The sequence below is a fragment of the Phaethon aethereus genome (assembly GCF_964289735.1).
Source record: "Phaethon aethereus genome assembly, chromosome: 5".
Taxonomy (NCBI): Eukaryota; Metazoa; Chordata; class Aves; order Phaethontiformes; family Phaethontidae; genus Phaethon; species Phaethon aethereus.
Genome location: NC_138579.1, coordinates 18,523,406 through 18,538,961, shown reverse-complemented (window position 1 = coordinate 18,538,961; position 15,556 = coordinate 18,523,406). Strand labels below are relative to the sequence as shown.

The window sequence follows — 15,556 nt, the reverse complement described above, 5'->3', positions numbered from 1 at the left end:
AATGCCAGATTCAAACGCATAAAATGGTCTCCTTTCCACAGACCTACTAGATGTTAATTTGTGCATACACCCCGTTTAAAAGAACATGGAGAATTTAAATTTTACTGTATTATTAAAGATGTCCTTTGAACAGAGGATTATACAACTGAAGTACACATATAATTAATTTTCCCCTCAAAAATCATTTATAGGGAAGTCACATTATGAACCAAACATGTCATAAAATGAAAAACTGATTCCCCTCAACATTATCTGTGTTACACATCTGACCTGTTCTGCTAAATGAACCTTGCTGATTGTCAGCTTGAGCCTAGCTGCATATACAGTAAGACTGATAGCAATTTAGTAAGAAAAAGAATTAGAATCGGCATTTCTAGAAATAATGTTTTAGTAAAAAAGTAGTTAAAAACTATAGTTTAAACAGAAGCATGACTCTCAAGGGTTATTTTCCAATTTAACTTTATTTAGAGAATTTTCACTCTAAGCCAGATGGTGAAAAACCTCAGACATGACAGAAAAAGAAAAAAGTATACAAACCCAACTACTACTTCCAGACAAAAGAAGAAACCAGATGAAAACATTTACAAATTGTATACAGATTAACAACAAATCGCAGATTCATCTGAAATAGTATTTGTCAATTTTCTGTTGAGAATACTTCACATGTTTCAATTAGTACACTTGTGTAGCTTCACTACTTGTTGCCTTTATTGGATCTTGAAGTTCAAAGCACATCCAACCAACAGAATCTTTTGTGGCCTTTTATAACTTGTTCTATCATTGCTCTCTCACAGTTCCGTTTGTTTCAGGTAGACTTGATATGATGCTATTTTGCGGTGCCATTTTGACAGCAATGTTATGGGCCAGTCTGACAAAAAACAATGCTTTTAGTTATTATGTTATTTCAGATAAGTGTTTCTTGAACTTTGAAAGACATAGGAGCAATTCAAAGTTGTATTTGAGAGTATGGCAACTGTAGCAATCTAAGATTTCTGTAAATTGTTTTATTTTATTTAAGCCTCAATAATTCTAAGTAACCTTACACACTGGCTTTTATGCCAAGCTAATTAAAACTCCCCCAAATCATGCGACACAACGGTTTTACAATTCCTCTATTAGTGAGAGCTTTGGGAAGGAACTTCGCTGTCTTTGAGGAAAGACCTCTAACCATTATATCCATGCTACATTAAATTTTGCTTGATGAGGCAACGTGTCATGATATTGAAATTTCAGTCAAGTTGATTTTTTTAATGTTTTGAAGAGAAAAGCAGTAACTCAAGAGAACTTCAACAAAGAGGTTGTGCTGCAAAATCCACCATAAAAATTCCTTCCACATGCCATACCAGGTATTACAATAGAAAAGTAGAGAGATTCAGTCTCCTGTTGATAGAGAAGCCTAGAATTTCTGCTCCATTTAAAGAGTATCAAGTACTTGATACTCAAGTACTCAAGTATTTCACAGGAGAAGTATAACTACACTTTGGTCACCCCATAATGGTAGATTCTGCTCCAAAAGAACATGTCAGCTCATACTTATTTGAAGTATTTTGGATTCTAATGGCAAATTTCAGTATGCAGAATATTCTTACATTCTGCTAAAGAAAAACTAGGACACCACAAGTCTCAATTTCCTTCTTCGCTGAAGGCTGCCATGAGGTATTACTTGCACATGAATCACCACAAGATACTAAAACACCATTCAAACCTTTGTGTACCCTGAGCTACTAAATTTAACTTCAGAAGTACTGCAAACAGTGCTATTAACACTTACAAATAGATAAAACAGTGCTATAAAAGTGCCACCACACAACTGCTTTTTGCCAGAGGCAGCAGAGATGCACCAGCATAGTCTGTCTGGGTTCACAACAGCTGGTGGCTCTGTAACCCTCAAAGAAAGAATTTTGAAGAGCCCCTTTTTGACCTGCCTGTATTCCCTCAGACAGCAGCATTAGAAGTAGGAAACAGAAATTTATTCCCCACTTCTACACTAAAAGGTACCAATCTACTAAATGGTGTTAAAAAGCAATAGCTAATTCATGCCCCTAGACCATATCTAGCTTTGAACAGATAAATATTTACAAGGAATAGATGACTGCCAAGAGAAAGCACTTGGGCACTTGACAATGAATAATGGAATCTGTCTAGTCCTCTGCATGCCTACACATTTTAAAATCCAATTATAGAGCTCTATTGAAAAATAAATATCTTGAACAGATGTACCACCCTAGAAAATAGTGTGAAATCCTCCTCCTGAATGCTGTAAACAAAACAGCAAGCAGATAACTAATTAAGCCTTCGCTAAAACAAAAGTACTATTTACAGTAAGAGCACTGCATTATTTTTACCGATTTATCTATTCTTCGTAATGCTGAATTTGCTTACAGTTTAAGTCAACTAACAATGGGAGCTCATCCTATGAAACTACTGTGCTTTGCCAGATCAGTTCTCAGCTTTTAATATTCATCCTACATTGACAATGTAACATGGAGCAGCATTTTAATGGTAAAGCAGCATGTCTAAAACAAACCCTTAGACCTGAATCCAGTTTCTAGGAATAAGGCAACTAATATATATTATGCAGCTATTATAACTCTAGTCCCCATAGTGCCAGTTGGACCTTGGGGCAGTAGATATATGTAATGCCTTCTACCTTAAAAAAAAATAAACCCAAAAACAACAACAAAATAAACCCCAGCCAAAACCTCTGTAAAAACTGATTTAACATTAAAACATCATTGTTCTGACAAGTGGTAAAAACCCCAGCTATTGATTATAGGATACATCTATTTTCTACTGAGACAGTTACACAAACCAATCACCCATCCAAACAAGATTCAAGATAAGAAAGAGCCAAACTCCACAAATTGGGGAGAAGAGATGTATGCCTGCGATGCAGATGGCACACGTACTCTACCAGCACACTCATGTAAGTGCCACCATAATATCAGAAGATTTCGGCAAGAATTTTAACCAGAACACTCAATTGACTTGCCTAAGGGGAGACAGACACACTTTTAGACCTTCCTCAAAAAAGTCTCAATGACAGTTTTCAATAGGTAAGGGGGATCAGTAAATTTATCGTGACATACTACATAGTAGAAGTTTTCTGGGGAACTTAATCAAGCCTTTGCAGTGCCCCCCCCCCCCCCCTTCAAATCTGCTCAAAAGGTGTTTCAGCATGCAGACCTGCCTATTTTCAGGTCTGCAAGGGTTTCTCTTTTTTAATCTGCCTCTACATTGAACAAACACCAAGGCCTCAAATAAAAACATTTTGGCTGTGATTTTACAAAGTGTGTACATATATATACCTACATATATATACCTACATATATATATAGGGCAAGCCTTTTATTACTGTTAATTATGATACACTGTAGATATGTAAAGCCTTAAGGGGGAACTTTACAGCATGGATATCCAAGATGTTAGTACTAAAAGTTTTTCCTTGACATGCTACAGCAGCACATGCAGAATTTTCAGTCTAGAGCACAGGTCTCTACATGTAACAGTGTCAGCTGTCCTCTACTCAGCTCTCCAAAAGTTCGGAGTGTCACAAAAGCTGAGGCAAAAGAGAAAAATTACAAAGCAATTCAATTTTCCCCTCTGGTAAGGATATCACTGCTTTCTGTGGTGATTAAGAAAAGAAGCAACACTGAATAACAATAACTACTTATTCCACATTGCCAGCCAAGGCATAAAGGAGAAAAGTGTTTATAAAGTATGTTATTTACTGCTAAGATCATTCTTCAGGCTGTCAGCGTTGGGATTTTTTTAGCAAGATGTATCTTCTCAAAAACTGCCTTCTTTAGATTCATCCCATAACTATTTATTATTTATAGTGCGACAGTACTTAGATCTACACTGAGGTCTTTTTGCACTATACTGGAAAGCACATAAAGGTAATATCTGCCCCAGTTATGACTGTGATAAGAAAATAATTTCTTAAGAGCACTTCAACTCATGATTCCAGTTAAGCAAGGTCCTTGCTTGTAAATAATACTGTTAGGACAATAAGTACCCCCATTCCCCATTTACAGGAACAGGAAAAGGACAGGAGAAAGTTGTCTTCAAGACTACTTTAACAGGCTTATTATCAAAGATATCCCTTCTAGCAATAAGGAAGTAATTCACTCATATTAGACAAAACACCACTACTACAATGAATACTGATGATGAAGAGTTTTATATGCTCTAACACAGTTTCACAGAAGATCTAAGGAAGAAGAATAGAAAATAGCAGATAATGTTAACAGATAGCAACTGCAGATTTCTCACTTGATTCCCAGCTTGAACTAGGAAAACTAGCATGCGTGGTTTCATTAAGAAAAAAAATTCACTTTATTTTATTTAAATAACCTAGCTCTGTTTACTAGCAAATGGCAGATCAACTCAATGCATACATAGGCCAAACAGATACTGGACAGTACTGAATTTCATGCACGATTGAGCTTGAATGTTTTCAAACTGGTGACCTAGAAAATAAAAGCTCTGCATAACATTACTGCAAGTAAATCAAATCCAGTGCATATGCAATCCAGCAAGTCACTTACGTAAGCGACAAGATAACTGAAAAGAGTTACCTATGAATGTCTGTTGTGCCTGTGAATTTCCCCCTACCCTTGGGGAACACGAGTGAGGGTAGTTAGATGCATTAGCACCCATTTTCTTCAGTCACTCAGGCATTCCGCCTGCTGGCTCTTCAATGTATAATCCCATAATCCTTTACATCTTCAATCCCAGGTCCAGCATTCTGTTCCTCCATTTCTGAAGAACAAAAAGAGCAATAAATTTCTTCAGTTTGGGGTTGGGGGGGGGGCAGTATGTGATTTAAACAAAATAAACTCAGCCTCCAGCACACAGTTATTTTCATAAATTAAAACCTCAAACGTGTCCAAGATAGCTTTTTATTTGAAGGATAAAACCAAGAACAAAAATATTTTTTTACCCCCAAAATAATTTGTAATTTTCCAAATCATTCACAAATCAGTATGATAAACTGCCACAAGTAACAGTATGGCTATTAAACTTTTAGCTATGAAATCTTCAAGTATGAGTTGGTCTGGACTAGACGTGTTCCTTTAACTAAACTCAGACTTTTCATACATGCTATTATATTTACACACTTTTATAAAAACCCAAAATTTAATTATACTGCCTGAGAAAGCAAAATAAACCAGTCCTGTTGGAGATTATACCATCATCACTGCTTTCAGCTGCATTTTGATTTCATACCATTTATGTAGTTCTCATTCAGTCCTATTTTTCAAGTAGTACCTAGGTTTAGAATAGTAAAAATAAGGCATTTAAGCATTCATCTACTGTTTTATTAGGCATTTGAAAACATTTTGGGAAGTAAATTCTGAGGAAATTTCAACAAGGGTTCATTGCTAAGCATACAAACACATTCTAATTTATCCTATATTAGCAGTGTTAGGATATTAATACTGCAAAATTAAAATTACCACAATGAAGAGCTGCTTACTGACAATTAAACATGTGGGCCCCCACCCAACACACAAATGCACAGATGAGAAAGAGTGATACAAAGGTAAAGTCCACACTATGACTTTTTTAGACTCCATTCAATATTAACATGTAGCTAAATTCTACCATGTTGTCACTGGTGTACCTATATTTGCTATATGCTCCCAACTTTATCCCCTTTCTCAGTACACCTCAGACAAGTGCCATGCAAGAGTGTGCATTTCTAAGAAGCTGCAGCACTGTTCCAGTCTCTTCTCCCTGCTTTAATAATCTGTTTATTTTCAGCATGAGGAGTTCAGAAGTGGGAGTTAGCGTGACACTGGGGAGGTGAGCTATGATTCTAAGTGGAGAGGCACACCTGGCCTCTTAGTCACAAATGCAGTATGCAAAGCAGATCCTGGGGAGCGGAAAGTGAGAGACAGGCCAGGGAAGAGAAGGCTCCAAACTGCTGTAGGCACAGGGGTGGGGGAGAACAAATGCCACAGGATTTGAGGGCTGGCTACATGAAAAGGAAGAATAGAGAAGGGTTTGGAAACCTGGCTTAGGGATGTGGGTATGTGAAAAGGTGAGACACAGGCATGGGAGTGAAGCATTATGGAAGTATGAGAGGGTACGTGACTGTCAATCATCTGATGCCTTAGAACAAGGCTCCCAAAAATCAGAAATCAGGCCTTTTGGCATTTGTAGTCTACGACATCAGATGTATTAAAAAAGGAACCACAAAACCTCATGCTAGACATGACGTACAGGCAGAATCACTGCTCTAGAGAGCACACAGCCCAGGTCTGCCTCACACAGCTGCAGCCTGCTGACCACTATCTGAATTCTGCTAAGGCAGGAGACACAACCAGAAGAACACAGCAGCTTTGCTGGTATTATACAAGCCAACCTGAGCCAATCTACAAGCTTGCAAATGTAACAAGGGGGAGCTCCCATGCCTGCCCTCCCTAGCTAGGCAGCAATGTCTCCTCAATTACATATAACCTGATGCTTTTCTTGAACTTGTCTCTACACAGATTCATCTTCCTACACATCAGGAAAGAGGAAAATAAAATACTTTCCTACATGAATAGTGAGCCTGCTCAGAATGAAGTCAGAGCCAGAGTACATGCAAAACGGGCAACATCACACAGGCAGACACCAGCAAATCTCAGCAAACACAAGCTGTTGTATCAGTTCAGTCTTAGCCAATACATGCACTCATTTTCTTCCTTGTGCAGAAATAAACTATCTATTCTAAGATACCCAAATACATATGGATGCAGACCTCTTCTCCATACATGAAAAGCTCCACTGATTTAAGAAAGAAACACTTAGAAAATAATTTCATTAAAACAGTGATACTCCAAGTGATTTGCGTACCCACACAGAATATGTTACTTAAATGTGCCATCCATTTCCACATAGAAGTAGTTACATTCAGTGCAAGCTTTGTAGAGGTAAGAGTCACCTTTCAGTTTGAATGCCAACTCTCTCATAAATAAAGGCCAGCATCCTGAGCAGATAGCCCAACAACCTCCCTTTTATCAGCTAAAATTGGACTTGGTTCATTTGGACAGAGTCCTGGAATGATGCCATTGCATCCCACTTTCCTCTTCTGCATTCAGCTGTGGTGTGATAACTTGTCTATTAGATGTCTACAAATACTTTTCGTTTCTTCCTGACATGGGAAAGAACCCAGGACCTAAGTAAAAGGGGGAGGGGAGGGGGTCTAGGGTGTTTTTGCTAGCAAGCACTAAATATACATAACCAAGTCTCAGGTTTGAAGTTAATACCTCCCACCTCCTTTCACTTTGCAACAAGCATGCCCCAGAAGATGGAAGGAATGTGATCAAGGAATATATGCAACTTGTGCAATACCATTATCATTCAGTGCTTGAATTTGCAAAACAACAGGATTTAAATAAACTGAAAAATGTAAACACTGTAAAGAGTTCCTAAAATACCTGACATATAAAATAATGTTACTCAGAGGCTCACCACAAGAACACTGTTGCATATTAAGCCCAAGTGTGTATCATAGAATCTTTGGGTTGAAAGGTACCTTCAAAGGTCAACTAGTCCAACCCCCCTGCAAGAAGCAGGGACATCTTCAACTAGAGCAGGCTGCTCAGAGCCCCGTCCAACCCCACCATGAATGCTTCCAGGGATTGGGCATCTACCATCTCTCTGGGCAACCTCTGCCAGAGTTTCACCACTCTCATTGGGGAAAAATGTCTTCCTTCGATCTACTTTAAATCTACCCTCTTTTAGTTTAAAACCATTACCCCTTGTCCTATCACAGCAGGCCCTGCAAAAAAGTCTGTTCCCATCTTTCTTATAAGCCCCCTTTAAGTACTGGAAGGCTGCAAGGTCTCCCTGGAGCCTTCTTTTCTCCAGGCTGAACAACCCCAACTCTCTCTGCCTGTCCTCATAGGAGAGGTGTTCCATCCCTCTGATTATTTTAGTGACCCCCCTCTGGATCAGCTCCAACAGGTCCATGTATTGTGCAGAATGAATTCACTCACTAAATTTAATATGTAACTTAAGTAATACAGGACAGTGTAAAAACAGTGTAATATTAAAGCTGTATACATATATTCATTTATATAAACTATATATGCATTTTTTATATATATATATGTATATGTATATGTATATGTGTGTATATATATATATATATGTAAAACCAAACATGCCAGGCCTCAGTGAAGGAGGAATTCAATGCAGAGTAGGCACTGTGCTCAGCCATTTACAGATGCCAAGATTTCCCATGCCTCCTTTCAAACTGAACCATGCACTGGCTGACTTTTTGAGAGTATTTTGTATCTTGAATTCAAATACGTAGTTCGTAACAAAGTGTACTATGCCCCATGGCTCAAAATTGATCATAACTTTAGTCCCACTACTGTGGGACTTAACCTCATGTATCAACTGAAAGTACAATCTTTGTAATTTTTATTACATCACTAAATTTTACAAGATAATATTGTATAAACCCGTATTTTGGAAATGCTGTATTTCCCAAACAATGTAAGCTGTCAGCAGTGATAAACTCTGTCCTGGAGGAAGTCATGTCTTCCTCTCTGCATTCTCATATCCACTTTCCCTAACTTGTTTGTTCTGACCCAAATATTCTGTGAACCAGATAAATCGACCCACATTAAAACCAACCTAGACAAGAAGTTTAAACAGTATCAGCTACTCTACTGGTTTGTTATGGCATCACATGAATACTTGTGCCAGCACAGTTGGAAAAGGAAAGAGGACCATGGAAACAAGCTCCTAGAGCCAGGATTATATCTTTTGACAGCAAGGTGTACTTCAACCACTTATGTATTTGGGTGCTTTTTTTTTTGCTGGTGTCCACTTCAGCCTCTACACTAAACCTAGTCTACCTGCACAGAAGTCAGTCTTGCATGTAAACTGCTGAGTCTACTACAAATGTAAACACATCTCAGTTGCTGCATAAAATGCCAAATCAAGAATGCTGTTTCCCATGGGGAAAGACAGCTGTAGGAGGAGATGAACATAAAAATGAAGAAACAAACCCAAATCACAAACAATTAGATCTTTAGCTGCAAAAAGAAAGAGCTCCTCTTTCCTTGCAGAAGTTATCCTGCATACCAAAGGCTTCCCTATTGCCGTTTAGCTGAAGAATTTTTTTAATCTCATTTTAGCCTCAGAGTAGTCATGGAATTTTTGTTTGCTTTTAAAAACTAGCATCAGGTAAACTTTTTCTTGCCTTTCTGTTACGAGTTTATATGCATCCACGTAAGCATTATCAAAAGGAAATTAATTCAACATCTGCTGACCTACTGAAACAGGAACTCTTGCTGAGAGCAGTGACATACACACAGATGTGCATTATGTATATATACATGTACACAGAAAAAAGTTAAACTATGTCAAAGCTTGTTTAAAAAAAGCCTGCACTGCAGAAATAGCATACAAAGTGTGTTACATGAAACCAGGAAGCTTTAGAAGGCAAAATTACCATCTCAAATACTACAAAAAGCACAGAAGAGACTTTCAGATTATACTGATACTGAGAGCAGAATAAAATTTAAAATAAATACAAATCTAGTTAAGAGTTTCAGTACCTGAAATAAGTTTCTCGGTCTTCTCAATACTTGTCACATTGAATCTAAAATCCTAAGAACCTAAGACGACTTGCATCTGAGGTGTCTGGGCTGACAGCCAGGACTTCCGGGATTGGGAGTTTTAAGAAAAAGTCTGTGTACAGAACAGACTTTGGGTAACAGTGACACTTTGTTTATAGCAATCACTCAATGCAAAGGTTTCATAAATTTTTCTGTAGTCCACGGGGATCCAATTAATATAAAGGACAAGGTGGTGAGCATTACAATGTGTTTTGCAACCAAAAACATTTGACTTCTTCCCCTCTAAAATTTTAAGAGCTTTTTTGTATTTCTTCTGGAGTTGTTGCCATAGCATTATGAAATAGCATAATACTAAGACCAAAGTAGGAAGTCATATCAAGTACATGCACATACTTGTGCCAACATGACTTTTCAGATTTTACATTTTACTTAACACATTTTAAATTTACTTCAAGTAAATGACAACACAAGTATCACAAGCATACCTTATTCATTTTTGCTTAGATTTTTATCTAGACCAAAATGCTATGCTATTTTGCCCCAACAGTTCCTTTCAAGTAGCAAGGAAGTGGAGCTGTAATACAAGATGAGATGACAATATCCAGCAGTAAATTAGTACATGGGAGGGGGGATTTTTTTTAAATCAGCTTTTAAAAATTACAACCCCAGTAAGGAAATACTTCAACTAAATTTTAGCAAGTACAAACCTATTTTCATAGAGATTAGGTAGATAAATAACTAAAAGATCAAAAACGTGTGAGAACCAACCCCTGCCACTGTCACCAAGGTACATCCCACCAACTTGCCTTAACAACCTGAATCTGCCTCCAGCCCAGACACAGGCAGAGCAGTGGTCTGGTGACCAATACAGAGCCCTGAGCCATCCCAAAGGGATTCAGGAACAATCCCATGTGCAGCAGAACAGTTCTACAGCTCACTCCACTGGGGAGTCTCCAAAGCCAGACCTGCTGGTTGTTCCGCAGTACCACTACTGGAATTACCAGCCAGCAACATCCGCAGGGACAAGCACTTAAAAATGAAGACAAAGTTGCTTGTGTTTGTAGTTCCAGCTGTTTGTTAAGATGTGCATTTACCTCATTTTCTTACTACCCTACTGGGAGGGGGAGTGTTCTCCAAGGAAGAGGAACTGACAGGAACCAACTATTACCTGTCCTGACCTTCCTCTTACTCCATGGACCAGGCACTCAAAGTACTGGCATACTCACAGATTTTGCTGAGGCTAGAAGTCTCCAATCTCAAGAGTACACATGCTAAAGGACTGAATGCATATGGGACAATATCTTGAAGAAATTGTGAAATTGCTAAGTAATTCTCTGTTCAAAGGAAACAGCTGAAATTATGAAGGTCCAGCTGATCATACAGCCTGACACACAGGCAAATCCACACAAAGCCGCCTTTGGCTCTTTTTTTAAATCCAGTCAAGCAACCAATCTTTATCATCATTCAAAGTCATCTGGATGACACAATAGTAAGATTTAGCTGATACAGCTGAAAGGTTCTGGCTTGGATTAGAACTGTACAAAAATTAGGAACAGATAATGTTCATGATTTGGGTTTATACATCTGAGTTATTTAATGATTTACTGCATTGGAAAGAAAGAAAATCCAATAAGCAAAATACCAGAACGTAAGCCACATCAGCAGTTACAGGCACAGGAGGGCAAGAAAAAGCAGATATAACTAGATTATGAAAGAGACTGCATTGCTTAGTGCTTTGCTGAAAATCATGTGTGCCAACTATCACAAAGAACCCTTTCTTAAAGTTAGGCATGAATTTTAACACACTTTCTTTTTCATGAAGCAGTACACTTCTGCATTAAGAAGGTCTTTTAAAATGGAAGCAGCAAAAACCCCACAGTAGTCCTAGCTTTTTATTTCTAGATTTGTTGAGAAACAGGACTGAGTTTTAGGAGGGGGAGGAAAAAAAAACCACACCTGTACCAGTTTTCAACATGTCCTCTGAGGAATCACCTGAAAGTTAAAAGAACTATATTCAAATAGAGTATAAAGATGTGTAGTCTTGAAGATATATACACTTCAGAAAAGTAAGACATTGCAAAGCATTCTGGCAGTTGAAAAGATACAGAAAGTACAGAAAAGAGCCCCCTCTTTTCAATGCTGGTTTTGCAAATAGTGTTCAAAGCAGGATTTTTGATGATCAGCAAAGCAATTCAAAGTATGATGTGAATTGCTTCTAGGATGTAACACATTAAGTAATGTCATCAGCAGGGAGCGGACAGTCAAATTCCTAACAGGACCGTGGAGGCATGAGACATCAACATATTTATATTCCCCTAAATACAAAAAAGTTCCAGCACCTAAAAACACCCAAATACTCACAGCACACACAGACTAACTGAATTACAGCCGTACAATCCTGCACAGAATAGGAAGTTCCTCCCAAGCAACTTCAATGTTTTCATATACTGGCAAATGAATCTTGATCTCTGTACATCACTGATCCTTTCAGCTGGTTGCAAGCACACACTAATTTACCAGAAGTCTGTTCTGATTGATGACACTCACATGAAAGACTTAACTAATGTTCCTGAAGTTGAATTCAAAACACTTCTTTTAGCAAAATCAGCAAGAACTCACTTACTGCTCTGTAGGACTCTCTTGAAGTGCAACGACAGCATGTATTCTTCAATGACTTTCCATTTTTTAGAAGCTCACCTGAAAGGAACATTATCCGATTCAGACACAAAACATTATTAAACCTACTTCATAAGAAAATCAGAGAAATCCTATCCACCAAATCTTTATCAGTATCACTGAATAGATTAATTAGGTATGAACATATCCGTTTTGAGGTAAAATGAGGATAATTCATTTTAGCCAATCTAGAATAATTGCAAGATACTCTGACATACTGTGATACATTTTGAGGAGTCTAAAGGTTTTTCAAAAGGTCTCTTCTGAGCAAACAAAAACATGCTTTTGTTATTTAAGAAAGGCAAATCCTCTTTGGCATAATAAATATGTAAATACATCAGCTGGTTAAGACAGAAAAAGGAACCTCCACGTTACATGAGAAGTACTGCCTAAAAAGCATCAGACTTTTTTTTTTTTTTTTCCCCCCTTCAAGTAGCCTGCTTTTTTTCTCTTTATCAAAGTTCTGGACAAGACTCAATTGTCTTGTCAGGCAGCAACTTAACTCAGTCGAATTCCAGCTAAATTCAGCTTCAGGATTTAATACCAGTCTGGTAAGACCACTGTCCTCCTGTCTCTGTCTCCAGACACTGCCTGTCCTTTATTGTAGCAGTATCCTCAGTCATCTGCTCCTTTATTCCTCCACGGAAAAGGCAGCAGTGGAGCAAAAGTAAGAATTCTCCAAATGAAGCTGTCCCACTGTTAAACAGCATATTTCACGGGCTTCCTACTCAAGTACCCATCACCTGTCAACAGGATTGTTGCTTTTTGTGGAGGAGGGCAGGTAGTCTTTCCTCTCTGTAGTTTTCACAATTCATATGACTTTATTCTATTTGCTTTGAGAGTGCCCCCAAAGATCCCCTGTTTCATCAAGAAAGGGAATTCCTCCTCTTGCTCAAGCTGTGACCCAACCATAACACAAGATGCTGTTTTCAATTAGCAAGTCTACTAAGACAGGGAAATCTTGGCTCAAACTTCAACCATATGGAAGATCCATCTCTGGATTTTAGCGCTGCTGCCTTCTCACATCAAATGTGACCTCAGTGGGGTACACACTACAGTCTCCTTGTACTGGAGACATTTTCCCTTTTCTCCAGGCTCAGTTATTTCACAGAAAGCCATTTACTCTGAATGAGGATCTGGGAGCTTCCTGTACACAACAGTGCTTCTAAATTCACTGCACAGTTACATTTGCCACGCTTCCTCTCAGAACACGTTTCCTCTGAGAGTATAATAAAGTTACTAATAAGGCAATCCCACGCACTATGCTCTGTACCTACACTAAGAAGCACCCATGCTCTCTTACACCTTATTATTTTCAATTCAGTTTCAAAAAAGCAACCTTTTGATCACACAGTTTTAGTTCCCTTATTACTTCCACAGCCTTAAGAGGAACACTAGTAGTTTCTGGTGATGACACTGCCTGGGGTTTTCCCAACAATAGCTCCAACATCCCAATGTCAAAGCAGACTAAAAATCTTGCACCCATGTACTGATGGGCCTTCCCATATGGGTGAACTCTGTTCATAAATCAGTTTACTGATTACCTCTATCATCTTACTTTGTCTGCAATCAACACCTCATCCTGCCAGCCAGCCACTGTATCAGTAACAACATCATCTTGGGGTACTTCTGTTGCTTGGAACCATTACCAACATCATTCCTCATTACTTCAGTGTTCATGAATAACCTTCTTCCTTTCTGCACAAGCTTCTGAGATGCTTGGTGACAGAACAATACATATCTCATCTAATTCCATTGAAAACCTCTGCCTGCAACTTAAAAAAAAAAAAAGTATTACCAATACTGCCATATATTCAAAACAATCTTCTCTACATCCCCCTCCTTAATATACCACCATTCGTTTTTGTTCTGTACACTATCCTCTCCACAGATCCTTTTGTCATCACACAACAGCACATTTCACCCATGCAGCCTTTTCTCTTCAATGTAACAAAAGTCTGGAGTATCAGTTGCTAGCATCATCTCTTATATGTTTAAGACTAATGGATTCATCTATTTATAATGGAAAACCTGAAAGGTGGAATATGGAAAGGCGTGGTAAAGAACTTAAAAGGTAATCTAATCCAGTCCATTTCATGAGAGATATCAGGAAGAAACACTGATTTTCCTTATTCAAGAAAGCATTAAGTCACAGCCATAAAACTGACACATTTCAGCTACAGTTTAAATAGAATTTCTACAATAATAGTCACAAGCCACGACAAGTCTTGGATCCAACCAAAACGCTGTTCCAACCTAGATTCAAAAATGCATTACTCTGTGTATGGAAAAACAAATCGGTTTAGTGACACTGTGGTTCCATGCATGTTTCTTCAGCAGCTGTGCTCACCTCAGCTACTACCACCATCTTCCCAAAGCTCCTCCATCATGTCAGCAACCAAATCAGGGTATTCTCTTCAGCAGGATTTTTCTCCTCAGTGCAATTAGCTCTCTATACTAGTTTACCCAATGACCCAAGGAACCCAAGGAGTGTCACCAGAGGAAGGAAGAACAGCAAGAAAGTGCTGCTTGCTCCCTACAGTAAAATGCAATGTGCAGTTCAACTAATACTCAGTTGGCACAGGCTTCAAAAAATAAGCATTCCCATTCCTACAGCAAAGCTGTCCCCTTTCATCTAGCAGACGTTTGGGAAGCCACTTAAGTCCTATCAGGTACCTGACTGGACCATGTTTGTTTTCAGTTGATCCACTGGTGTGGCTGCAACAGCCACTGCCCTTAAGTACAGCAATGTCTCTATCTTCATTCAGTCAACTACCACTTTCAATGTAAGTATCTTAACGTAGGTGGGTAGCTCTAAGACCACTCTTGCAATACACTATTTCTGCTACATAGCTCTTAAAAATTAACAGTAGCAAAAAGATTACCTTCAAATTGCCTGCAAAGCAAGGGCAGTCCTAGCAGAAACAGGAAATTTACACAGCAGTAACTACCACTAGGATTCACGAAGACAGTGCTCACTGTAGCCAGCTAGCTTAACTGCTCTTTCTTCTTTGGCTTGTACTTCTTTTGCTCTGTGTTTTTGCAGTTTGTTCCTCCCTTCAACCTAGCCCTTGGTTAACAACCCTTCAGATAGCAGCCATTACTATGGAAGAGGTCCATGGGGATTGTTGCTTTTTGAAGGCTTGGAAGATTTTAAATTTGTAGTGACAGAATATATGCATCTAAGTATTAGTCCTCTAGAGAAAAACAGAAAGCCAAGACTATGTGCATTTTAATACATTCCCCTCAATCCAGCAAGTTCCTCCACCAACAGGGAGAAGCCACCTGTGTAT

At 38.5% G+C, this 15,556-nt stretch overlaps 1 protein-coding gene across 2 annotated transcripts in view; it reads right to left on the bottom strand.

Moving 5' to 3' along the window:
• Positions 1 to 4,662, bottom strand: part of BTBD7 (BTB domain containing 7) — a gene marked incomplete at its 5' end in the record, with an annotated part of 35,434 nt that extends 30,772 nt beyond the window's left edge. For both annotated transcript variants that reach the window (XM_082000085.1, XM_082000086.1), the window contains one exon: positions 4,581 to 4,662. In XM_082000085.1, coding sequence (XP_081856211.1) covers positions 4,581 to 4,662 — 82 coding nt within the window. The remainder of the gene's footprint in view (positions 1 to 4,580) is intronic.
• Between the last annotated feature and the right edge of the window lie 10,894 nt (positions 4,663 to 15,556).